The 20591-nt window shown below is 36.0% G+C and overlaps 1 protein-coding gene across 2 annotated transcripts in view; it reads right to left on the bottom strand.

The window, feature by feature from the left end:
• Positions 1-20591, bottom strand: part of Fmo5 (flavin containing dimethylaniline monoxygenase 5) — a 39294-nt gene continuing 18703 nt past the window's right edge. For both annotated transcript variants that reach the window (XM_047555066.1, XM_047555056.1), the window contains exons 4-9: positions 19061-19223; positions 17671-17813; positions 13707-13906; positions 10431-10783; positions 3180-3252; positions 1-946 (exon numbers count right to left, since the gene is read on the bottom strand). In XM_047555066.1, the coding sequence (XP_047411022.1) occupies positions 601-946; positions 3180-3252; positions 10431-10783; positions 13707-13906; positions 17671-17813; positions 19061-19223 (1278 nt within the window). In that variant the 3' untranslated portion in view covers positions 1-600. The remainder of the gene's footprint in view (positions 947-3179; positions 3253-10430; positions 10784-13706; positions 13907-17670; positions 17814-19060; positions 19224-20591) is intronic.

Below are 20591 nucleotides of genomic sequence, written 5' to 3'. Positions count from 1 at the left end.
GAAAGTTGAAAGTAATTTCTTTATTAAGAAAATAAAGACATGTTGCTTAGGGAGAGGAGCAAAAATGACTATCAGGTACATTAGTAAATAGTAAGTAAAACAAAATGTCTTATCATAGAAAACTGTTTTAAGATCATTATTTCTCTTATCTCTCAGAAAACATATTTAGTTATAATATTAAAAACAAACAAAAATTGAGCTTTTAATAGAAAATCAAATTCTATCAGAAGAATTACATGGAATCAGCCATTTTTTAGAGATGTTGATTTAGGGTCCCCACCATAATATTTGATAATCAACATGCCACATGTCTCCTAAGGATGTAATATAAAAATGACTAAAGGAGTCCCTGAACTCACAGTTTAGGACTTATTGGAAGGAAAAAGTGGCAGATTACAAGAGTAAGGGAGGATGAATCAACACAAATGAAAACCCAGGATTTCATTGTAGAAAAAAGCAGAAAAAGGATCAATGCTTCTGAAAGAGAAATAAATGTAATCTGGGAAATATGAAGCTGAGAGTTTTTCCATCTTGTTAGGTTTGGAAGCCATCTCTAGATTGAGCTTCCCAGTGAAAGCCAGGGCATTGACGATGGGACATCTAAAAATAAGCCATAAACACTGCAAAGAAAATAACAGCTAGCATAAACCTGCCTATTGTCTTTGTTGAAGCTATGGAATTACTCTTTTCAATTACTCTTGTCTTCATTGGCTTCCTGATACGATCATCTGTGGTTAAGATGGTTTTTCGAGCCCCATCCCACTTTCCAGGGCCCTGCAGACGAAACTGGACTGGAGTGCAGGGTCCCAAAAATAACTGTAATGCTAGCTTGGGGTCAGTGAAGGCCAGAGACAGTAGATTAGGCCTGACTCCCACCAAATCAGCAATCTCTTCCATGCTATCAATGTAGTCTCCCTGAATGGTATGGCGTTGGCTCTCCACATACCTAAAAGTAGAGAAGATAGAAGCCATGGCCCATCAACAAGGCAATCAATTAGATGATCAATCAATCAGTGATTTCTGAGTGCTGTATTGATTTTATATTGGACTATGAGCTGTAATAAATAGTGAAAAAAAGATATTTATCACCATCCTTAAAGATCTTACAAATCTACTAGTAAGAGATAAGATAGGCATACATGTAACAGGACACAGGGTTTTACTAAATATTGTGGGTTTGACTGCTAAATAGAAATGTAAAAAAAGGGCACTTAAAAGAGGGTTATAATAGGCCCTTGAAGGATTGAAAGAAATAGATAAGATGAGAACAAAGAAAAGTATTAAAAATCAGGAAACAGCAGCAAAGTGAAAGAATAAAGCAGGAATGGGGCAAAGAATATTTGTGGTCATTGCCTAAATTAGCAGAAAACAAGAATGAACAGCATTCCAGATTCAGAAGACTCTGATGAGAAAGAGGAAACTCACCACAAAAATGCTCAAACATGGGATCTCAATTATTTTATGAGGGCAGTGGTGGTAGGGTGGTGGGTGTCCACAGATCAGGGCTTCCCAGGGAAAATGTTAACTTGGAATCCTGAAAGGATGAGGGAGGGTGACTTATCCTACAAAATGAAGTGGCCCTCCAGGTGGAACCAGATGGAATGGTTATACCAAATGCAAATTTGGAGAGCTAAAAAAGACTTTTTAGTGGGAAAATGTGGTTAACAGTAAAATATGTGGAAGAAGTGTGAGACTTTCACTTGCTACTTTCTATAATGAAAAGAAAGAACAACAGAACACAAAGGAAATAAGAGGAAAGTCAAATTAAGCTGATTGAGGGATCCAAAAACGAGGACAGGAAAAAATTATTAGAAAATAAATTTTAGGTAGAATTCTTGAGATGGAATTCGAAGGAAGTGATAGATGGAAGTATTACTTTATCAAAATGATGCTGGAGTTTTGAAGAGATGAAATAGGAAAGAATTTGAGACTTTCCTTTCTGGAGATGATATTAACTCAGGTGTTTGTGTGTGCATTTATTTGTCGTATAGTTGTAGGTCAAGAGCTGGAGTTTTCATGAAAGTTTCACAAAAGGATTCACTAGTTCCAGCCTTGCAGGATTGTTAGGAGGATTAAATAAGCTCCATATACATGAAATGTTGAATGTAACTGTCAACCCTTAATAAAGTTCAAATTATATCCTTGGGGACTGCTTATAGTCAGAAGGTGGTAGGACAAGAATAAGTCAAAGGAAAGAGAGCAGAAAAGTCCAAATAAAAAAGTGTAGTGCCAGAAAAGAAGGTAAAGAAAGCACTCCAAGGGAAAACATTTAAAAATGCCAAGCTCAGTAGTGAAAGATTGGAACCTGGTCATGGATGACCTTCAAGGGAACAATGTCAGGAGTAAGGAGGCGAGTTTAAAATACAGGGACTTGGGGGAGCAAAGGGAGAGGCCTGAGAGCATAGGATGTAGAAACTTTAGATGTTTTGGCAATAAAAGAGGGGAAGAAAATAGGAGAGCACCTGGTAAGGATAAGAAGATTAAATAAAAAATAACTTTCTCTTCTTCTAAGATAGGGGAGTTATGCTAGTAGAGTCAGTTGCAGAAAACCACCGTTTGGGGGCCTTCACCAATTTCCACTTTGTCCGAATAAAAACAACCCTGGGATTGAGCTCAAGTTCAGACTTCTGAATCATTGTGTTCACCAAAGCACTAAGCAGCCAGCTGATGTTATTACCTTACCAAACCACATGGACTTTTCATGCTCCAAGCCACTGTAACCTGCATGTACTATTCACCTGATGATAGCCAGCAAAGCAGAAACTTCAGATTTGTAAATCTACTTAACAGATTTGAAATTATCATTTATTCAACATACTCTTCCTTCCTTTGGCAGCTCTATTACTACTTCAAGTAATTCCTCCCAAAATAACATACATAATTTTTTTCTCCATGAGTTTTTTTTCCTACCTAACTTTTCTTTTAAGTCCTAAACATAGTCTTTATACCCTTTTCTTGAGTTTTCTCTCCTTTCTCATCCACATTGAAACTATTTGGTACTATTCCCCATTCTGAAAGTATTTTGTACTATTTCCCCATTCTGTTATCACAAACTATTGTTCCGTTTTTAATCAGAATTCTCAAATTAACAAGAGAAATCTGAAATGTAGTAAAATATTGTTCATATTAAGAAATAAGTAGAAAAAGTTACCATACATCATCCTGGGAGAATTTCTTACCTTTTTGCCATTTCCTCTTGAGTTTTATTTATATCTGCCATCATTTCACTTTGTGAGGGCAATTTCTTTAACCCTAAAGAAAAACAATGATCCTATTAACAATTACTGTGTTATGGGGAATTCAAAGAAATATAGGATGATTTTCTGTACTCAAAGGGATTACAGTTTGCTTGAATACTTGATCCTGCCACCATCAAAATATAATAAGTGGAGTATACCTAATTGGAAAAACAGAAATCTGAAATGTTCCAAACCCCAATACTCTTTGAACACTGACAAGATGCTACAAGTAGAAAATTCAGCACATGACCTCATGTGATAGCTCACAGTCAAAAAACAGGCACACTAAAACTATTATATAAAATTACCTTATGGGTATGTTATGTAAGGTACATATGAAAAATAAATGAATTTCATTTTTAGACTTGGTTTCCATCTCCAAGATAGGCCATTATGTACATGCAAATATTTCAAACTCTGAAAATACATGAAGTTCAAAACACCTCTGGTCCTAAGCATTTTGGATAAAGAATATTCAACTGTATCAATATGTGTAGCTTACTCTTTTCTGCTTTGTCTTAACATGTTTACTGTACTCTGCCTTCCAACAAATATCTGCCTCCTCCCTAACATAGTCTTTGAATTGGTAAATGAAATATCGACACATGGAAATGACAAATGGTCTTAAAAGCACATGAAAAATGAGATACAAGGTCAAAAGGCAAGTTGGAATCCCAGCAACCTGCAATCCCAGCACTTGGGAGGCTGAAGTTGGAGGATAATTTGAGTCCAGGGGTTCAATCAACCTAAGCAATGTAATAAAACCCCATCTCAAAATAGGGAGGGGACTGGAGAAATGCACCTACACAGGTATCTTAATAACAAAGGTATTTTATTTATACAATGGAGAATAAAGGAAGTAAACATAAACTCTGAATCACATTTTATGCTAAACTCCTATGGAAGATAAGCCTCAACTTCTAATCTCTTTTATTAGATAAGAGTTTGTGTGTGGGGGGGGTAAGGCCAAGGGTAACTCATAATACCCAATCTTGACAAATAAATTGAAGCATTAGTGTACAAACAGTTCCTGTACTAGGATCTAACCCCAAGGACGTGGCTAGACAAAGGCAGAATCACATTTAAGCCCATATAAGTAACTCTAGCTCAAACAATTAGTCTAACTCTAGCTCAAACAATTAGTCTTTTGCCCAGATACACAGCCTTATGACCAGATATGTAGGCACTATGCCATGTAGAAAATTTAAGCCACAATCCTAAAGTGTTACTCTATAAAATTCTGGAATGTAGAATTTTAGAATGGGAATATGTCTTATCAGTCCGATCCTTCTTTCTACAATACAATATCAAGTGATCATCTCATTCCTCCTTAAAAGTCTCTGGTCTTGGAGATCTCACTACCTTCTAAGGAGATGATATAATTGACCACTGTAGTTGCTGGAACATTATTTTTTGTACTCACCCCCAAATCTACTTCTGTTCTACTTGCATCATTGGAACTAGCTCTTCCTTCTGGAGCCATAGAATTGAATTTTAACACCTGACATGTCTTAAAATATGTGAAAAACACCTGTCATAACTACTTTAAGTCTTCTCATTTATCAGGCTAACCAGCACAGGTTCCTTATGTAACAGGTTTCATGTTCTCTGCCATTCTAGTTGCCCTTCTCTGGGCACACTCCAGTAACTATCCTGATATGCTCCTCCTGAAACACAGAAGTCAGAAATTCAGTACTCAGAGTTTACTGTGTTTTTTGATGTGTTTTCTCATTTTAGCTACAGAAATTATTACTTATAAATTAATAAGGAAGCATGGGAATGTTTCCTTTGAAATTAATCACAGGTCTTTTAGGATGCTCAAGAAGTACATTTTAAGAGCTTATTTCCAATTACATCTTATAGGGTATTCATAGAGGTGATATCAAGAAAGTTCTTGGCTGCCATGCAAGAAGTTTGCATTGAATGTAGGTTATAGAGAACCACTGAAGGATTTTAACTGGGAGAGAACTCAAATCAGATTTGCAACTTAGAATACATGTTAGAGGGAGTAAATACATGCAAGTAAATCTTGCATTTATTAGCTTGAAACTTATGGAGGAGGAGGGGGTGGAGATCTATTTCTTGGTGGTGAAAGGCAGTCAGTTCATAAACAACAATAACAAAAATCTGTTAAGATTTGATGGACAAAGATATTTACAACATTCTGTGATGCAATTGTCTTTGAATTCATTAATTTTCAGTATTACCCTTGTTTAGACACATATTGTATCATATTTCTTATCTCCCTCCAAATCTTGCTCCCCCTTTTGTATTCTTAGTTTACATTAATGGCCACAGCACCTAGGCAGATTCTTTTCTCTCTTATCCCCAACATGTATTCTGCCACCAAATCCTTTTAAAGGTACCTATGAAGTTTCATTCAAGTTTGTCTCCTCCTATTCATTTAGATTGTCATTACCTTGGTTTAAAGGCTTTATGAGGTCTTACTTGGACTGACCTTCCCATTTTACTCCCTCTAACATGTATTCTAAATTGCAAATCTGATTTGAGTTCTCCTCTCCCAGTTAAAATCCTTCAGTGGTTCTCTATAGTGTACATTTAAAAAAAAACTTCTTGCATGGCAGCCACGAACTTTCTTGATATCATCTCTATGAATACCCCTGGCTTCATTTTCCTTAATTCCTATAACATTATTTCCCAACATTCTCAATTACTTATAATACCCAGAACTCATTTTACTGTCATTCTCCCCTAACTTTACATAAATATTGGTGATTTTCCCACTCATATGTCAATATTTCCTTTTTCTTTTAGTATATAGCCATGGGAGAATTGGGTACTTGTTGCCCATTGTTCCCACAATAGCTCCTCTACATTGTTACTAAACCATCTGCTTAGGATGGAATGAATGAACACATTAAATGTTTCTTTCTTGTCTGTCTTCCTTCCATGACTCTGAGTTCCATGAAAATAGGTATTTTCTGTTTTTCTGTTTTTTTAGCACCTAGGAGATCATACATACTAAGAGATCAGTAAATGTTTGCTGAACAATGTTGTTAAAGAACAGTGAGGAATTAAAGTTTATTTTCCCAAGGTCCCAGGATAATGTGGGAATGAGGAGAGCCTAAATTAAGCTCTATGGTAAAGAACCTTTCAAAGTCTACTCTCAGGAGTAAGGCATGTTGTATTTGTGTAATCCTGACTTTCTGAAATCCTGACTTGCCCTGCACATTTTGGTATAATGTTACAAGAGAAAAGAGACATGGCTGCCATACTGGCCTTCCAGACCAGTTCAGCCTTTTAACATGACGAGAAATTGGCCAAGGCACTTGATAAGCTGAAATCTTCTAAAGTTTCTACTACAGAATTCAGAACTTCATTTGCTTGAAGGCCATACTGTATTCATTTGAAGTGACATTTATTAGATATCTCCTATGTGCTAGGTATTGGTCTAGCCTTGGAATAGAAAGGTAAATAAACATGATTATTTAAAGAGCTTTCAATATACTATAAAGGAGGGAGGACATATGCATAGGTTTGTCCTGTATAAACAGAAAGTAAAGGGAGGGCATACTAAGAAGAGAACATCAGAAACAAAAGCTCTGGGTACAAGGATATCTGCTATATTGTTGCTTAGTGCATAAGTCATCCAGTGCTTCTAAAAAACTTGAGGTGTGGTAAAGACTAGTGAAAGACGAACCTGAAAAAGTAGGTTATACCAATCTGTGGTGGAACCTAAATGTCACCCTATGACATTACACCTTCTGGTAATACAAAGAATTGGTATAACTTGATATGGTTTTCAAGAAGGAAAGAAAGTTGCTAAATGAAAGAATGCTTGTGAGACCAGAAAACAGGCAAAGAACAAAGAAACTTGATTTCATTCATGGCAAGAATGTGGGATCAATGTTCTAGAAAAGAGTGGAATATTTTCCTTGACAAGAGGGCAATAATACCAAGGAATGAAGGAAGAAGGAAAATGGGACTTGGTAGAAGGAAGACAGACCAAAGAAGAGGACAGACTGAGCTGGGCAGGCTTGAAAGATTAGGAAAAACTAGGTCAAAGATGAACTAGTGAAGATAAAATTCAGGGATGAGAAAGAAGAGTTTGGTAGGTAGACAGGTAAGCCATGGCTAGAATAAAAAACTCAGGGTTCCTGTTGGAAGTTTGGTAAAGTCATAGGGATTCTTCTGAAGATTTCTTTTTTGCAAAAGCTGGAAGAATGTGTGCTAGGCTTCTGCTATCATAAGAAGCTGAAATTTTTGTACATTTCCCTTCAGATCACCTACTCTCATACCCATAATGCAGATTCTTCCAAATATTCATGTTTCCAATTCCTCTTAGCAAGTTACTTGGGCCTCGAATATAAGAGTCCCATTTGCTTCAAGCATACTAAGATGCTCTGGCCTATGTTAATGAAACCGTCTCCCTTACTTAATTGATCTAATTAAAATATCCATTTATTATGACTAGAATTAAGCCAACCATGGGTTACTTGCATTTGGTGGTCCAGTGCTCTTAAATAGAACATGACCGACTGCATAGACTGTAAGGAATTAAGAAATGGCAGACATTTGGAAAGATGTTTTTTACCTATTAACTATATACTACTATATTTTTCCCCCTGCCATCATGAAGATCTCACTAGTAAACAGTAAGCTATAATTTCAATGAAAATACTGAATAGTTTTAATTAAATACTAGTAATGATAGCAAATTTTATTATAATAATTATAGGATCAAAGAATTTCTTCTTTAGAAAGAAACTTCGAAGTCATCTGGCTTCTCTCTATTCTGAGGCTTAACTCTCCTCCATTCACCCTTGTTCAAATGGCTATCTAGCCATGTGACATTCTTTTGCTATTATGTTTGGATTTCTCACAATTTCAGAGGCAGTCCAAGAAAAGGTCTTGTTGACCTAGGCATTAAACCAAAAACCCTGCTCCTACTAGAAGAAAAAGTAGGCCCAACTCTATCATGTCAGCTCAGGAACCGACATTCTCCATAAGACTACTAAAGCAGAAGAAGTAAAATCAATCAATAAATGGGATGATATCAAAGTAAAAAGCTTCTTCACAGCAAAGGAAACAATCAAAAGAACTTTCAGAATGGTAGAAAATCTTTACCATCTACACCTCAGAGCATTAATCTCCGGGATATACAAAGAACTCAAAAAACTTAATACCAAAAATCCCAAATAATTCAATCAATGAATGGGCAAAGGAACCGAACAGGCACCTCACAGAAGAAAAGCAAATGGTGAAAAAAATATGAAAAATGCTCAACATCTCTAGTAATGAGAGAAATGCAAATTAAGACTATACTGAGAGTTCATCTCAGAAGTATATCAAGAATACAAGCAACAGTAAATGTTGGCAAGGATGTAGAGGAAAATGTATACTCATGCATTGCTGGTGGACTGCAAACTGGTGCAACCATTCTGGAAAGCAGTATGGAGATTCCTCAGAAAACTTGGAATGGAACCACCATTTGACCCAGTTAGCCCACTCTTAGGTTTATACACAAAGGACTTAAAATCAGCATACTACAGTGACACAGCCACATCAATGTTTATAGCACTCAATTCATGATAGCAAAGCTATGGAACCAACCTAGGTGCCCTTCAACAGATGAATAGATAAAGAAAATGTGGTATATATGCACAATGGAATATTGCTCAGCCATAAAGAAGAATGAAATTATGGCATTTGCCCGTAAATAGATGGAACTGGAGAATATCATGCTAAGTGAAATAAACCAGGACTAGGGTTGTGGCTCAGTGGTAGAGCGCTTGCCTAGCATGTGTGAGGTCCTGGGTTCAATCCTCAACACCACATTTTAAAAAATGAATAATATAATGGTATTATGTCCATCTACACCAAAACAAAATTTTTTTAAAGAAATTAGCCAGTCCCAAGAAATAAAAAGCCAAAGTACTCTCTGATATGTGGATGTTAACTCATAACAGGGGAGGGTAGGGAGGAAAAGTATGGAAGTTCACTGGATTAGACAAAGGGGAATGAAGGGAAAGGAGGAGGGATGAGAATGGGAAAGTCAGTAGAATGAATTAGACATAACATTCCTATGCTTATATATGAATACAAGACCAGTATAACTCTACATCATGTTCAACCACAGAGTGGGATCCAAATTGAAATGGGTTGCACTCCATGTATGTATAATATGTCAAAATACACCTTACTGTCCTGTATATCTAAAAATAACAAATTAAAAAAAACCTTTATATGGACAAAAAAAGAAAAGGTCTTGTCTTTTTTATTTTTTAATGTTAAGCTGATATTATGCAACCCTCAAGATTTTACTCCTTGGTTCTAGTTTGACTCTCTGCCCTAGTAAGTAGGTCTAATTCTTGTCCCATGGGTTATCCCTTCAAATATTTGGAGGGAACTCTCAGATCTCCCCCAGATCTTAACTTCTTTAGCTTAAACTTCTCCAGCAAATTCATCTGTATGTCAAATGATATGTTTTCACATTCCTTAAATCATTCTTATCTCTCCTTATTCAATGAATTCCAGTTTCACTTTTATAGTGTTTTCAGGTGATAGTCTGACCAGTTTAGAGAACAATTATGTGTTCTGGGACATAATAATTTTTTTGTTGATGCTAGATTCAATCATGCCTTTTAGAAGCCTTATCCTCTGCTGACTCATATTGAACCTCCCAAACCTCAAAGTTTTTTTCTAGTACTCCTAGTCAAAACTGAAAGAAGAGATGTAAAGGGGGTGTAAGGATTTGAAAGTTGAATATTCTACATTCTGGACTAGTCTCCTACCAGGTGTTAACTTGCTGTCTGAAATTAAGTCACACCATTTCTATATTTGACATTCTCTATAATGAAAAATGACATTCTTTTACTTCACAAATATATGCCAGTTGTCTAAAATTTAGATGAGTGGAATCATCTGGGGAACAATTTTGTCAAAAATCTTATGCCTGCCCCACCCAGATGTACTGAATAAGCATCACCAGGGATGAGATCAAAGCATCTCTTAAGTTAGGAAAATATCCCAGGTTATTCTAATATATGTTTATAGTTATAAATTACTACTTTAGAGTCACTTAAAAATAAATGTTCTAGTACTAACTTTATGCCCGATATTATGCAGCCCTCAAGATTTCAGTCATACATACTGCTATTTAAAAGCAAGTACATAAACACAATTAAACATCATCAAGTAATTAAGTAGTCAATTTGTATTGTCACTTACCTTTAAATACTTGAGTGGCCCAGCGTCCTTGGAGCTCTGCAATGGGCATAATGGCTCCTAAGGGTTGAATCAAACCTATGATAGCAAGAGTTGGCTTTTCTAGGTTAGGGGGGAAGACCTTTTTATATAGGGATATCTTGTTTTTGACCACTTGGACAGAATCTTCAAGAAAAGGAAAGGCAAAGCTATAGCCTGTGGCAAAGATAACGGCATCAATGTCATCCTCTCTGGAGCCATCCTCAAATATGGCAGCTGTCTCTGTGAATTCCTTCACATTTCCTTTCACCTTCACCAAGCCAGAAATTATGCGATTTGGCAGTTCATCATTTACTGTTGGATGCTGGCTCAGAGCTCTACGAGTGCCGATAAAGATGAAGAGGAGAAATGAGAGTGACCAAGAGAGAGGGAAAGAAGGGGAAAGAGAGAAATAAATCATGTAAGTAAAGTTTTGCTTTGATGGAAGTGGTTAAACAATATGTCAATGGTTTCCCCTCAGTCTACCCATGAAATTTGGAAAAGTTCTACTTTATACCAGTTTTACTTTACATCAGCTTTTCAGAGCAAAAGCTGAACCCTAGAAGTCACTGAAAAGGGAAGGTACTGGAGAAGTGAAGGAATAAGAGTTTTATTTGAGGAGTGCATATGTGGTTTCTTAAGTAATAGTAACACTCTGTGGTATCATAAGATATAGGCCAATAGTTTCTGTCCACATATCATAAAGTCTGGCAGAACTTGACTGTTACTATTCTGTTCAGTTCCATTTCTAATTCCAAAGGCCCAAGAGGTAGACTTAGACTTTCATTTTCCAAACTGTGTAATAAATTACATCCATATAGCAATTTAGAATTTAAATTACATTTCCATGCATTAACTTGACAGTCACACAAACTCTATGAAGGAGATAGGATAGGTGTCATTATCTAGGTTGTATAGATGTGGAAACCGAAGTCAAGAGAAGTGAAGTAACTTGACTAATGTTATACAGCCTGGTATTTTAAAATTTCTATTAAAATAGCTTTCTATAAACTCTGTTGGGATACTTCAGACCTGTTAAGTAGTGTTTTCTAGAGACAGCATGGAATAAGGATATCAAAATAAGTAGGTCAGGTTTCCAGTATCTTGGGTCTTTAAAAAAAAAGTCTTAATTCAGTTTTAAAACAGTCTTAATTTCTGAATTTTAAGTCAGTAGGCTCTGAGAGTCCTCATCCCATTATCTTCCTGGCCTAGCCTCAGGAATATTATGTTTCACAACTATACCTGATTTGTTGAATTTAATTTGCTTTGATTCTAACCTTTAGGAAGATTCTTTTCTGCATTCCAACCTCATGATTTCATCTTTCTCTCTAAACTTATTCCCTTTCACTAGCAGTACCTCCATTCACATAGTTGGCCAAGTCACAAAACTACCTCATATCTGCTCACCAAGTCTATACTTTTATCCCTTAAAAAGAAAGATTACCCAGAATAGTTTTATTTACTCCCTATTTCCCCGGAACTATTACAGTTGTCTTTAGGGCTCCCTTCCTATCTGCCTTCTATACTATTTGCCTTAGAATAAAAAGGCAAATAAACATGATTTTAGGATCCTCAATTTAGAAAAGAAAACAAAAAGCTAGAAAGAATATTATTGGGTCAGGTGCAGTGGTCATTCTAAAATACTTTTATTACAGATTTATTATTATGTCACTCACTTGCTTAAATTCTAGGCAAGTGCTCCGGCACTGAGCTAAATCCCCAACCCCCCAAACTTTGTATTTAGCAGAGCACACAAAAAGTTTCTTACCTGATAGACCTAGAGATATATTCAACTACTCTTCTACCTTTGCCATATAGTCTAGATATATCAGACTATGTGCAGGTCTCAGGGTATAATGTGCCTTTTGCTATTCTAAGATATTATAATTAGAATGCTACATGCTGACACTATTTGCCTACCTCTTATTATTCCATAATACCTCAATTTGTTTTGCAACTACAAAAGATATTCATGCTTAAATAACTAAATGAAAAAGTTGTTGGGAAACACAGCATCCAAGTATCATCTCACTAATTAATTTCAAATTGCTAAGGAAATTTAGCAAGGCCCTAAGCAACTTAGCGAGACCCTATCTCAAAAAATAAAAAGGGCTGGAGTTGTAACTCAGTGGTAAAGTGACTCTGGGTTCAATCCCTAGTACCCAAAGAAAAAACCGAAAAGAATATTATTGGGACATCTGTGGAAATTTGAATATGCCAACATTTTAGATAATGTATTTTATCAATGTTAAATTTTACCAAATGTGATAATTGTATTATGGCATATAGGGGAGTGCCCTTTTTCTTCAGTATATATTAATGATTTTGACTTACTTTAAAAAAAATGTACTTAAGTATGTACGTATGCTACATATTGTTTGGATCTACATAGCTTCTACAAGGGAAAAGAGAAAAAGCAAATATAGCCATATTTGATAGGTGAATCTAGATAAAAGATATGTGGATATTCAATGTATTTATTATTGAACTGCTTTTCTGTAGATCTGAACATTTTCAAAAATAAGAAGTCAGACAGAAAAAAATCATTTAAAGTCAGTATATAGAAATGCTTTCACAATGTTCCTCCTGGTTGTATGAGAACCTCATTCTTTATACTCTGCATCCTATGCATTTCTTTGTCATATCCTGTTGTCTGTCTTCTCATTTATACATTTAAGGTAAGATCCATTCTGAAATCTTCCATTTGTTACTCATGTTTTCCTTGGGCAAATTACTTAGTTTCTCTAAGTTTCAATCTTTTTAATCTGTAAAATGGACATAAAAAAGGTACAGACCCCCAAGGCCATTTGTGAGGGTTAAATGAGATAATACATATAACTCATCACTGTGCTTGCCTTTAAAAAGTCTTCAAAAAAGGCAAGATATTATTTGTATTATCATGTCTTTTCTCTCTGTATTTCATGCCCAATATAAAGTCTTGCTCACAACAGGTGCCCCATATTTGTTGACTGACTGAATGATGCACTGCCCTGTGCTACCTTTTTGTTGTTGTTGGGCACAATATAAAAAGAACTGATACCTGACAGAAGAAGAAAAATGGTTAATGCCAATGAGAATGAGTGACAGAAATCCGTTAGACCAGCAGATCTTGGTCTTCTGTGGTTGATAAGGTATAAACTAAATTTTAGATTCTCTGGTTTTCTTAATGTATGGGTAGAGATAGCTCTGTTAGCCTGTGTGAACAATCCTTGTTCTTTTATCTTAGCCATTACCAACTCCATTCCCATCCTGAGAACATACCTGTGTTTAGGCTTCAGGCCAAACATTTCATGATCAAATCTTTGATTCATATTTTTTTCCAAAAATGTATTTGTTAATGTTTGGCCACATATCTTTGATATAAGATGTTTAAGTCGAGAAAAGTGTACCACATCAAAAGGATATCCATGGTCCCCTACACGATTCAGGATCCAAGCCCCTCTTCTGGTGCTGAGGAATACCTGAGGCATGGGAAATATTGTTTACTTTTATCATACTGGCTCACAATCTGAAAGCACTCCCACTTCATTGAAGATTAAGTTCAAACTCACTAGTGTGGCATTTTAGTTCTGTACAATCTTTTTAAAAACTTTCCTGTCGTTTTCCTTTCCAAACACTGTCCAAGAATATGTCTCGCCATGATCCACCACTATGTTTCTGTTTAAAGCTAATGTGCTTGAAAAGTTCTCCTCTTTTAAATTCTCCTCAGCCCATTCATTTTTAAGATCCAGATCAAGTTGGCTTCCTCCATGAGAATACCACTGACCTTTCAGGCTGATAATTCTCTCTCCATCCTCTGAACTTCACTAGCACTTACCACCTGGACTCATTAAAAATCATGGAATAGGCCAGGCTCTGTGGTGCATGCCTATAATCCCAGCAGCTCCAGAGGCTTAGGCTGGAGGATCACAAGTTCAAAATCAGGCTCAGCAACTTAGCGAGGCCCTAAGCAACTCAGTGAGACCCTGTCACTAAATAAATATAAAAAGGGCTGGGGAAGTGGCTCAGTGGGTAAGTGCCCTGTGTTCAATCCCCAATAACCACCCCCCTAAAAAAAAATCATGGAATGGTAAAACTGAAAACTGGAGATATTTAATCCAAAACTCCCAGTCTTTTTGTCATTGACATTGCTTGCATTAATAAGAACTGTTATTTATCATTTATATTATATGAAACTTTGATGCTCTTAATCTGTCTCTCTAATTTTCTCCACAGTGGGAGGAATAGCCTGAACATCTTTTAGTCTCCCTAGCACATCATCATTACTTTTATTTACTGAGACTTGTGACCTGTAATTCTCTGTACTAAGTCCTTTGTATTCTTTTTTCTTTTTTGAGGTGCTGGGGATGAAACCCAGGGCTGAATGCGTACTTGGCAAAGGTATTACCCCTGAACTACATCCTTAGTCCCTTTTTATAATTTTTATTTTACTTTGATATAGGGTTTCTCTAAGTTGTTCAGGCTGGCTTCAAATTTGCAACCCGCCTGCCTTAGCCTCCTGAGTAGCTGAAATTACAGCTGCCTAACCGTTTTACATTGTTACACAACAATCCCTTAAGGAAGCCAGTATTATCCTCATTTTATGGATGAGGTGCATGGAGAAGATGAAAAATTTGCCTGAGATCATATAGCTATTAAGAGGCAAACTGAATTTTCAACCCATGTCTGACTGATGCTAAATCCTGAACTTAAGAAATGTTCTATTATTTTTCTAATTTTTTTAGATGTTGATAGACCTTTATTTTATTCATTTATTTATATGTGGTGCTGAGAATTGAACCCAGTGCCTCATACATGCTAGGCAAGCGTTCTACCACTGAGCCACAACCTCAGACCCCTGCATTAATTATTGAATGGGAAAAAATTAAGATTGCTAGTAGAACTACAGGAAATTGTTCAGTACTTCTTTGTTCTTTCTTGGCTGGAAGTACATGTTTGGAACTTATTAAGGTTGATATTCAATTACCTGGCAGAAGTATCAGGACATTTTCAACTTTACACAACCCTGTGGAGGAGGTGGTTTCTGGAGTGGTAAGGTAGATAAGTACATTGTTTCATAGTCTTTTGTCTAAGCTCTCATGTAAAAAGATGCCTGTCTACAAAGGTATAATTCTTTACTTTACACATATATCCTCACAGAGAATAACTTCTAAGCACTATCATATTTAAGTGCTTTTACATGTCACAGTTGAAAGACCCTGCATGGTCTTAGGATTCAAATGATTTAGGGTAAGGCTAATGCCTATAGCCTTAATTAAAAGGTTCCCTATTTATTAAATAGTTACAATAATACATATATCACAAGACTGTTGTGATAATTTTTATAAAAACTGTGGCATACAGTAAACACTGAATAAATGCTTAATGGCTGTCATACTTATTTCAGCTTTCCATCAACACCTTGTTTTAAGCCTCCTGAGTAGCTGAAATTACAGGTATGAGACATTGCCTAACCATTTTACATTGTTAACACAACAATCCCTTGAGAAAGCCACAATTATCCTCATTTTATGGATGAAGGGCATGGAGAAGGTGAAAAATTTATAAATTTTACCTTAAAAATTATACCTTATAAAGATGATATTTATAAATTTGGATTTATAAGAAAAACATAAGGAAAATTGTTAAATCAATATAATCTTGTATGAAATTAACCTGATGAGAAAGGGGTGCTTTCACAAAATCATTATACCAGAAGGATCATACCAAAACTTCCTTATGCACTGAAATTTACAAATCCACTTAAAATTTTTGATTTGCAAATAACTTCTCTTTAATACAATTTAATATGTAAAGCAAAAAGCTAGAACTCAGCACTTAAATTTCTTGAGCTTGCATTACTGTTGTGATGGCATTGCCCCGGCTATGCAGATGTAATTTTGCTATGTGTCTTCCCAGGGCTTTCTCATCAACAAGGCTGCCTTATCTCCACACTCTGAATATTTTGTTCCTGGGAAATTTTAATTTCACAGTGCAGGTAAGGTCCAGCTCCCTTAGAAATGACTACTCCACAAGCCAAGATATGAAAGAAGACTCCTGTATGGATTCCCACTACCTACACTGTACATCCTTCTACTATATCAACCTCATGTCTTTTTTATTCTTTATTGTTCATATAATAATTTCCTAATAAATGTTTGTGGAATTAATTCATGGAATAACATATGCTATCACTTATATATTGATAGATGAAAATAGTACTGAGAAGTTATTGGAACCTAATTGCTGGGTAAGGGACATTTAACAAAATTTCATCATTAAGCTTCTGTTTTAAAAAATAATATGAAGCATATTTATAGAGAAGTACAGCATAATTAAAATTACTGAAGAACAAGTAGGCATTTACCTATTTCTAATAAAGTTATAATTCAATGAAGACAACAAAATATAATAATGACATGCCTTTTTCTAGGAGTTTATAGTGAAGACACTTTCTTCAAAGCTCTATTATCTATGGTACAGAAACCAAACCAAAACAAACAAACCAAGGAGATAGAAGTTGCTTTGGAGTGAATGTCATTCTGTGCTAACTAACTGTATGCAAAGCCTGGCACAAGCTGTTCACATATGCTACTATGCTGACATCCATATTGTTTTTGGAAAGATTAGATTGCTTCTTTTTTTCTATTTGAGAGGCAAAAAGGAAATTCACCCACCATCCTGTTAATTAAAAGTTTTTAATAACCAAAATGTGCCTTCCTTTATATGAGAACATGGCATTTCTTCTGGCCAATGGACAATCCACACACTCTCAATATTGCATTTGCCCAACCTCTTCCAGCAAATACCTGGTCTTCAACAAAGCCAGGGAGAGGCTAACTAGGATTCTTTTAAAAAAATTTTTTTTTTGTAGTTGTAGATGGACAGTGTGACTTTGTTTTATTTGTTTATTTTTATGTGGTGCTAAGGATGGAACCCAGTGCCTCACACATGCCGGGCCAGCGCTTTGTCACCGAGCTTCACCCCCAGCCCTAACTGGGATTCTGAGTGCAGCCTGAAGCAGTGAACTTATTCCTTAGTATGAAGCCAACTGAATAATGCAACTCTAACCAGTAACCATGCCCCTCCATTAGCATCAATCATGATGCCAATCGAGGCAATGAAACCAAGCCCCATATTTGCCACTGGTACTGATGGGCAATGTGTAGCCATCCATACTCTGTTGGGTCTACCTCCTTGATAAGACTAAAGATAGAATGAAGCAAAGTAAATCATTGACTCAAACCTGCTTGGCTGTGTGGCTAATCTCTACAGCCAGATCTCCTCCAGAATTCCCAATGCCAATTATAATGACTCTTTTTCCAGCCAATGCCTCTGGGTTTTTATAGTCTCGACTATGGAAGTACTGTCCTTTGAACTTCTCAATTCCTGCAAGAGAACAGAAAATAATTTTTGGATGATAGTTTATATGATGTATATCATTTGTAAAATCATTCTTTTGTAGAATTTAAAGTTGAAGCACATATTCTCCACATGGTCTCCCTTTATTCAGCTATTCTTCTCTTTCTGAATACTTTTGCTTATTTTTTTCTTCCATAGCCTCAGAATAGTAACTTGTGATTCCTTTATTGTAAGTAGTTTGTATTTTGGATTTGTAGACTCACAAATCCAAACTGCCTCAGAAAACTGCCATTATCTTGTCTTTTCATTCCCTTAAATACATACTCCCATTTCAATTAGAGTATATATGTTTCTGTATACTCTAAGATATACATAAAGTGCATTTTTTAAAAAAAGAAAGTTCAGGCCCCAAACTGAAACTAAATTATTCAAGCTTTCACTTAACCTTAGAAACTCAATATTTGTTTGTTTCCTCAATTACTGAAAATTCCACATCTGAACCAATGCTGAGTAAGAGTTCCACAGTCTTCCTTTCTGATCCTTAAGAAGACCAAAGTCATTGTGAAACTAAATACAATCATGTGCCACTTGTCAGAAATACATACATTCTGAAAAATTTGCTGTAAGTTGGTTTCATTATTGTGAAAACATCACAGAAGTACTTACATAAGCATAGATTGTTTAGACCAGTCACTCAATGTGGCCTCCTGATGCATTCAAGACCCACAATAAACATTAGACATGTGAGGCTAGTTGGTGTAATATGCCAGACTGTTTTACAGTAAACGTTTCTATAAGTAGAAGGAGTATACTCTAAACTAAATGTAGTACAGTAACTACATAAACCAGTAACATTGTTGTTTATTATTATGTACCACATACATAATTGTGTGAGCTATAATTTTATACAACTGACAGCGCAGATGAGTTTGTACATCAGCATCACCATGATATTATAATGGCTATGATACTACTCAGCCAATAGGAATTTTTCAGTCCCCATTATAATCTTATGGGATCACCATTCTGTATGTATTCCAGCCTTGACTGAAATGGCATTATGTGGTGGCATGATTGTTCACAGATCTCTAAACTCTAAAATTACCATTGCCCAAATGGCGATAATACAAATTATCCCATTTTCAAGGGAACATGCACAATTAGGGTAAGACTTATTTCACCCCAAGGTAAAAATCACTCAGACCACAACCTTCTATTCCTCAGGGTCAAAGGCATGGCTTAAGGGTCAACCTCCTTCCTGGTAGGTCACTCACCTGGAAAGCTTTCCAGGGGTAAGTGAGCATTAGTGTGATGGCCAGTGCAAACCATGACTCCATCAAAGACATTAACCTCCTTTTTTCCTTCACACTCAGTGACCACCTCCCATTGGCCTGAAGTAGGGAAATCAGGCCTCTTCTTCACACTGCACACAGTGGTCTGAAAGAAAAGTGACATACACAGAGGATTGTAACCATAGCCAGTACAGTGTATTGTCTTCCCTGACATGACTTTTCCTGCAAAATGTTACACAAAAGGTTGATACCACAGGTACCATCACATCATTAGGGTCCTTGCAAGAATATTTGATTTTCATACTCCATAAAGCACAGTTTTGTTTGAGGCTGTGGTCCAAATGAGAAGACTTCTATAAGGCAGATAATGTAAAATGGAATTGATGGACTTATGTACTCTCCTGTGCTTCTAGACAAGTAGGATTTGCTAGGATTTTTAGTCTCTGCCTTAAGGCATTGTACCACCCGAATAAATCCTGGATTTCTCCTGTACTTCTGTGACATTCTGTGCACTAACCACCTATTCCTCCACTAACCCCAGACATCCCCAAACTCTCTGATGTCTTCTGACACCCAAGTCCTGTTCTCTTTGGCTAATCTCAAACATGTGACTATGAGTCTCCCTTTCATATTAGAGCAGGAAAATATCTCAGTGGTTCTTATTTTTGTAAAGGAATCTCTCTTTGCCTTCTACATATGCCCACTTTATAAGTAACTATAAAGAAAGAGGCTGTGAGATAAGGAAATCAGTGGTACAATTTTTAGTTTTTCAAAAATAAGCAATAAATATGGGTTACTCTGCCAGCCTAAGGGAACATCAGGAATGCATTCCAATGTGCTTCTAGGGCCTTGGCTATAATGTCTTGGTTGACTAATAGAGACACTGTCTAAGCTTTAACCATTTAAGTTAAGTACTATTTATAGTTCCTGTCATGTGTTTTTACACAAGCTGGTGCTTCTACTTGGATCATCCTTTTATTCCTTCTTCATTTGGTAAACTCCTTTCTACTCAAGACTCAGCTTGGACATTATCTTCTCTAAAAATCTTTCCTGGAACTTGATTCCGCTTCCCTGATGGATTAAACATCCCTCTTCTGAGCTGCAATGTATAGATCTCTATGGTACTTATCACTTGGTTTATTACTTATATGTATAATAATAATTTTCTTCATTTTTCTGTGTCTTTAAACACAGTTAAGTTACTTATGGTTTTTTTGTCTTTGCATCATCACTGCTTAGTACAGTAACAAACTCGTTCAAGAACTGTCACTTAAACAAGTCAGAGATGCACCACTGGTCTGTAAATGACTAGCTTTGGAAATTGTCACCAGGTATTACCATTTTATTATTGTTGCTAAACAGAAAAAGGTGGAAGGTTTGGGCTTTAAGCCAGGTGATATATCTGTTTATGTCCATGATTATAAATTATGGGAAAATCACAGCAGAATTTAGAGAAGGAAGGAACCAAAAGTCATACAGTACAATCATCTTCTTTTACAAAAAAAGAAAATTA

This window comes from Sciurus carolinensis, chromosome 1 (assembly GCF_902686445.1).
Source record: "Sciurus carolinensis chromosome 1, mSciCar1.2, whole genome shotgun sequence".
Classification (NCBI taxonomy): domain Eukaryota; kingdom Metazoa; phylum Chordata; class Mammalia; order Rodentia; family Sciuridae; genus Sciurus; species Sciurus carolinensis.
Note: the sequence above shows the minus strand (reverse complement) of the source record. Positions and strands in the feature narration are given on the sequence as shown.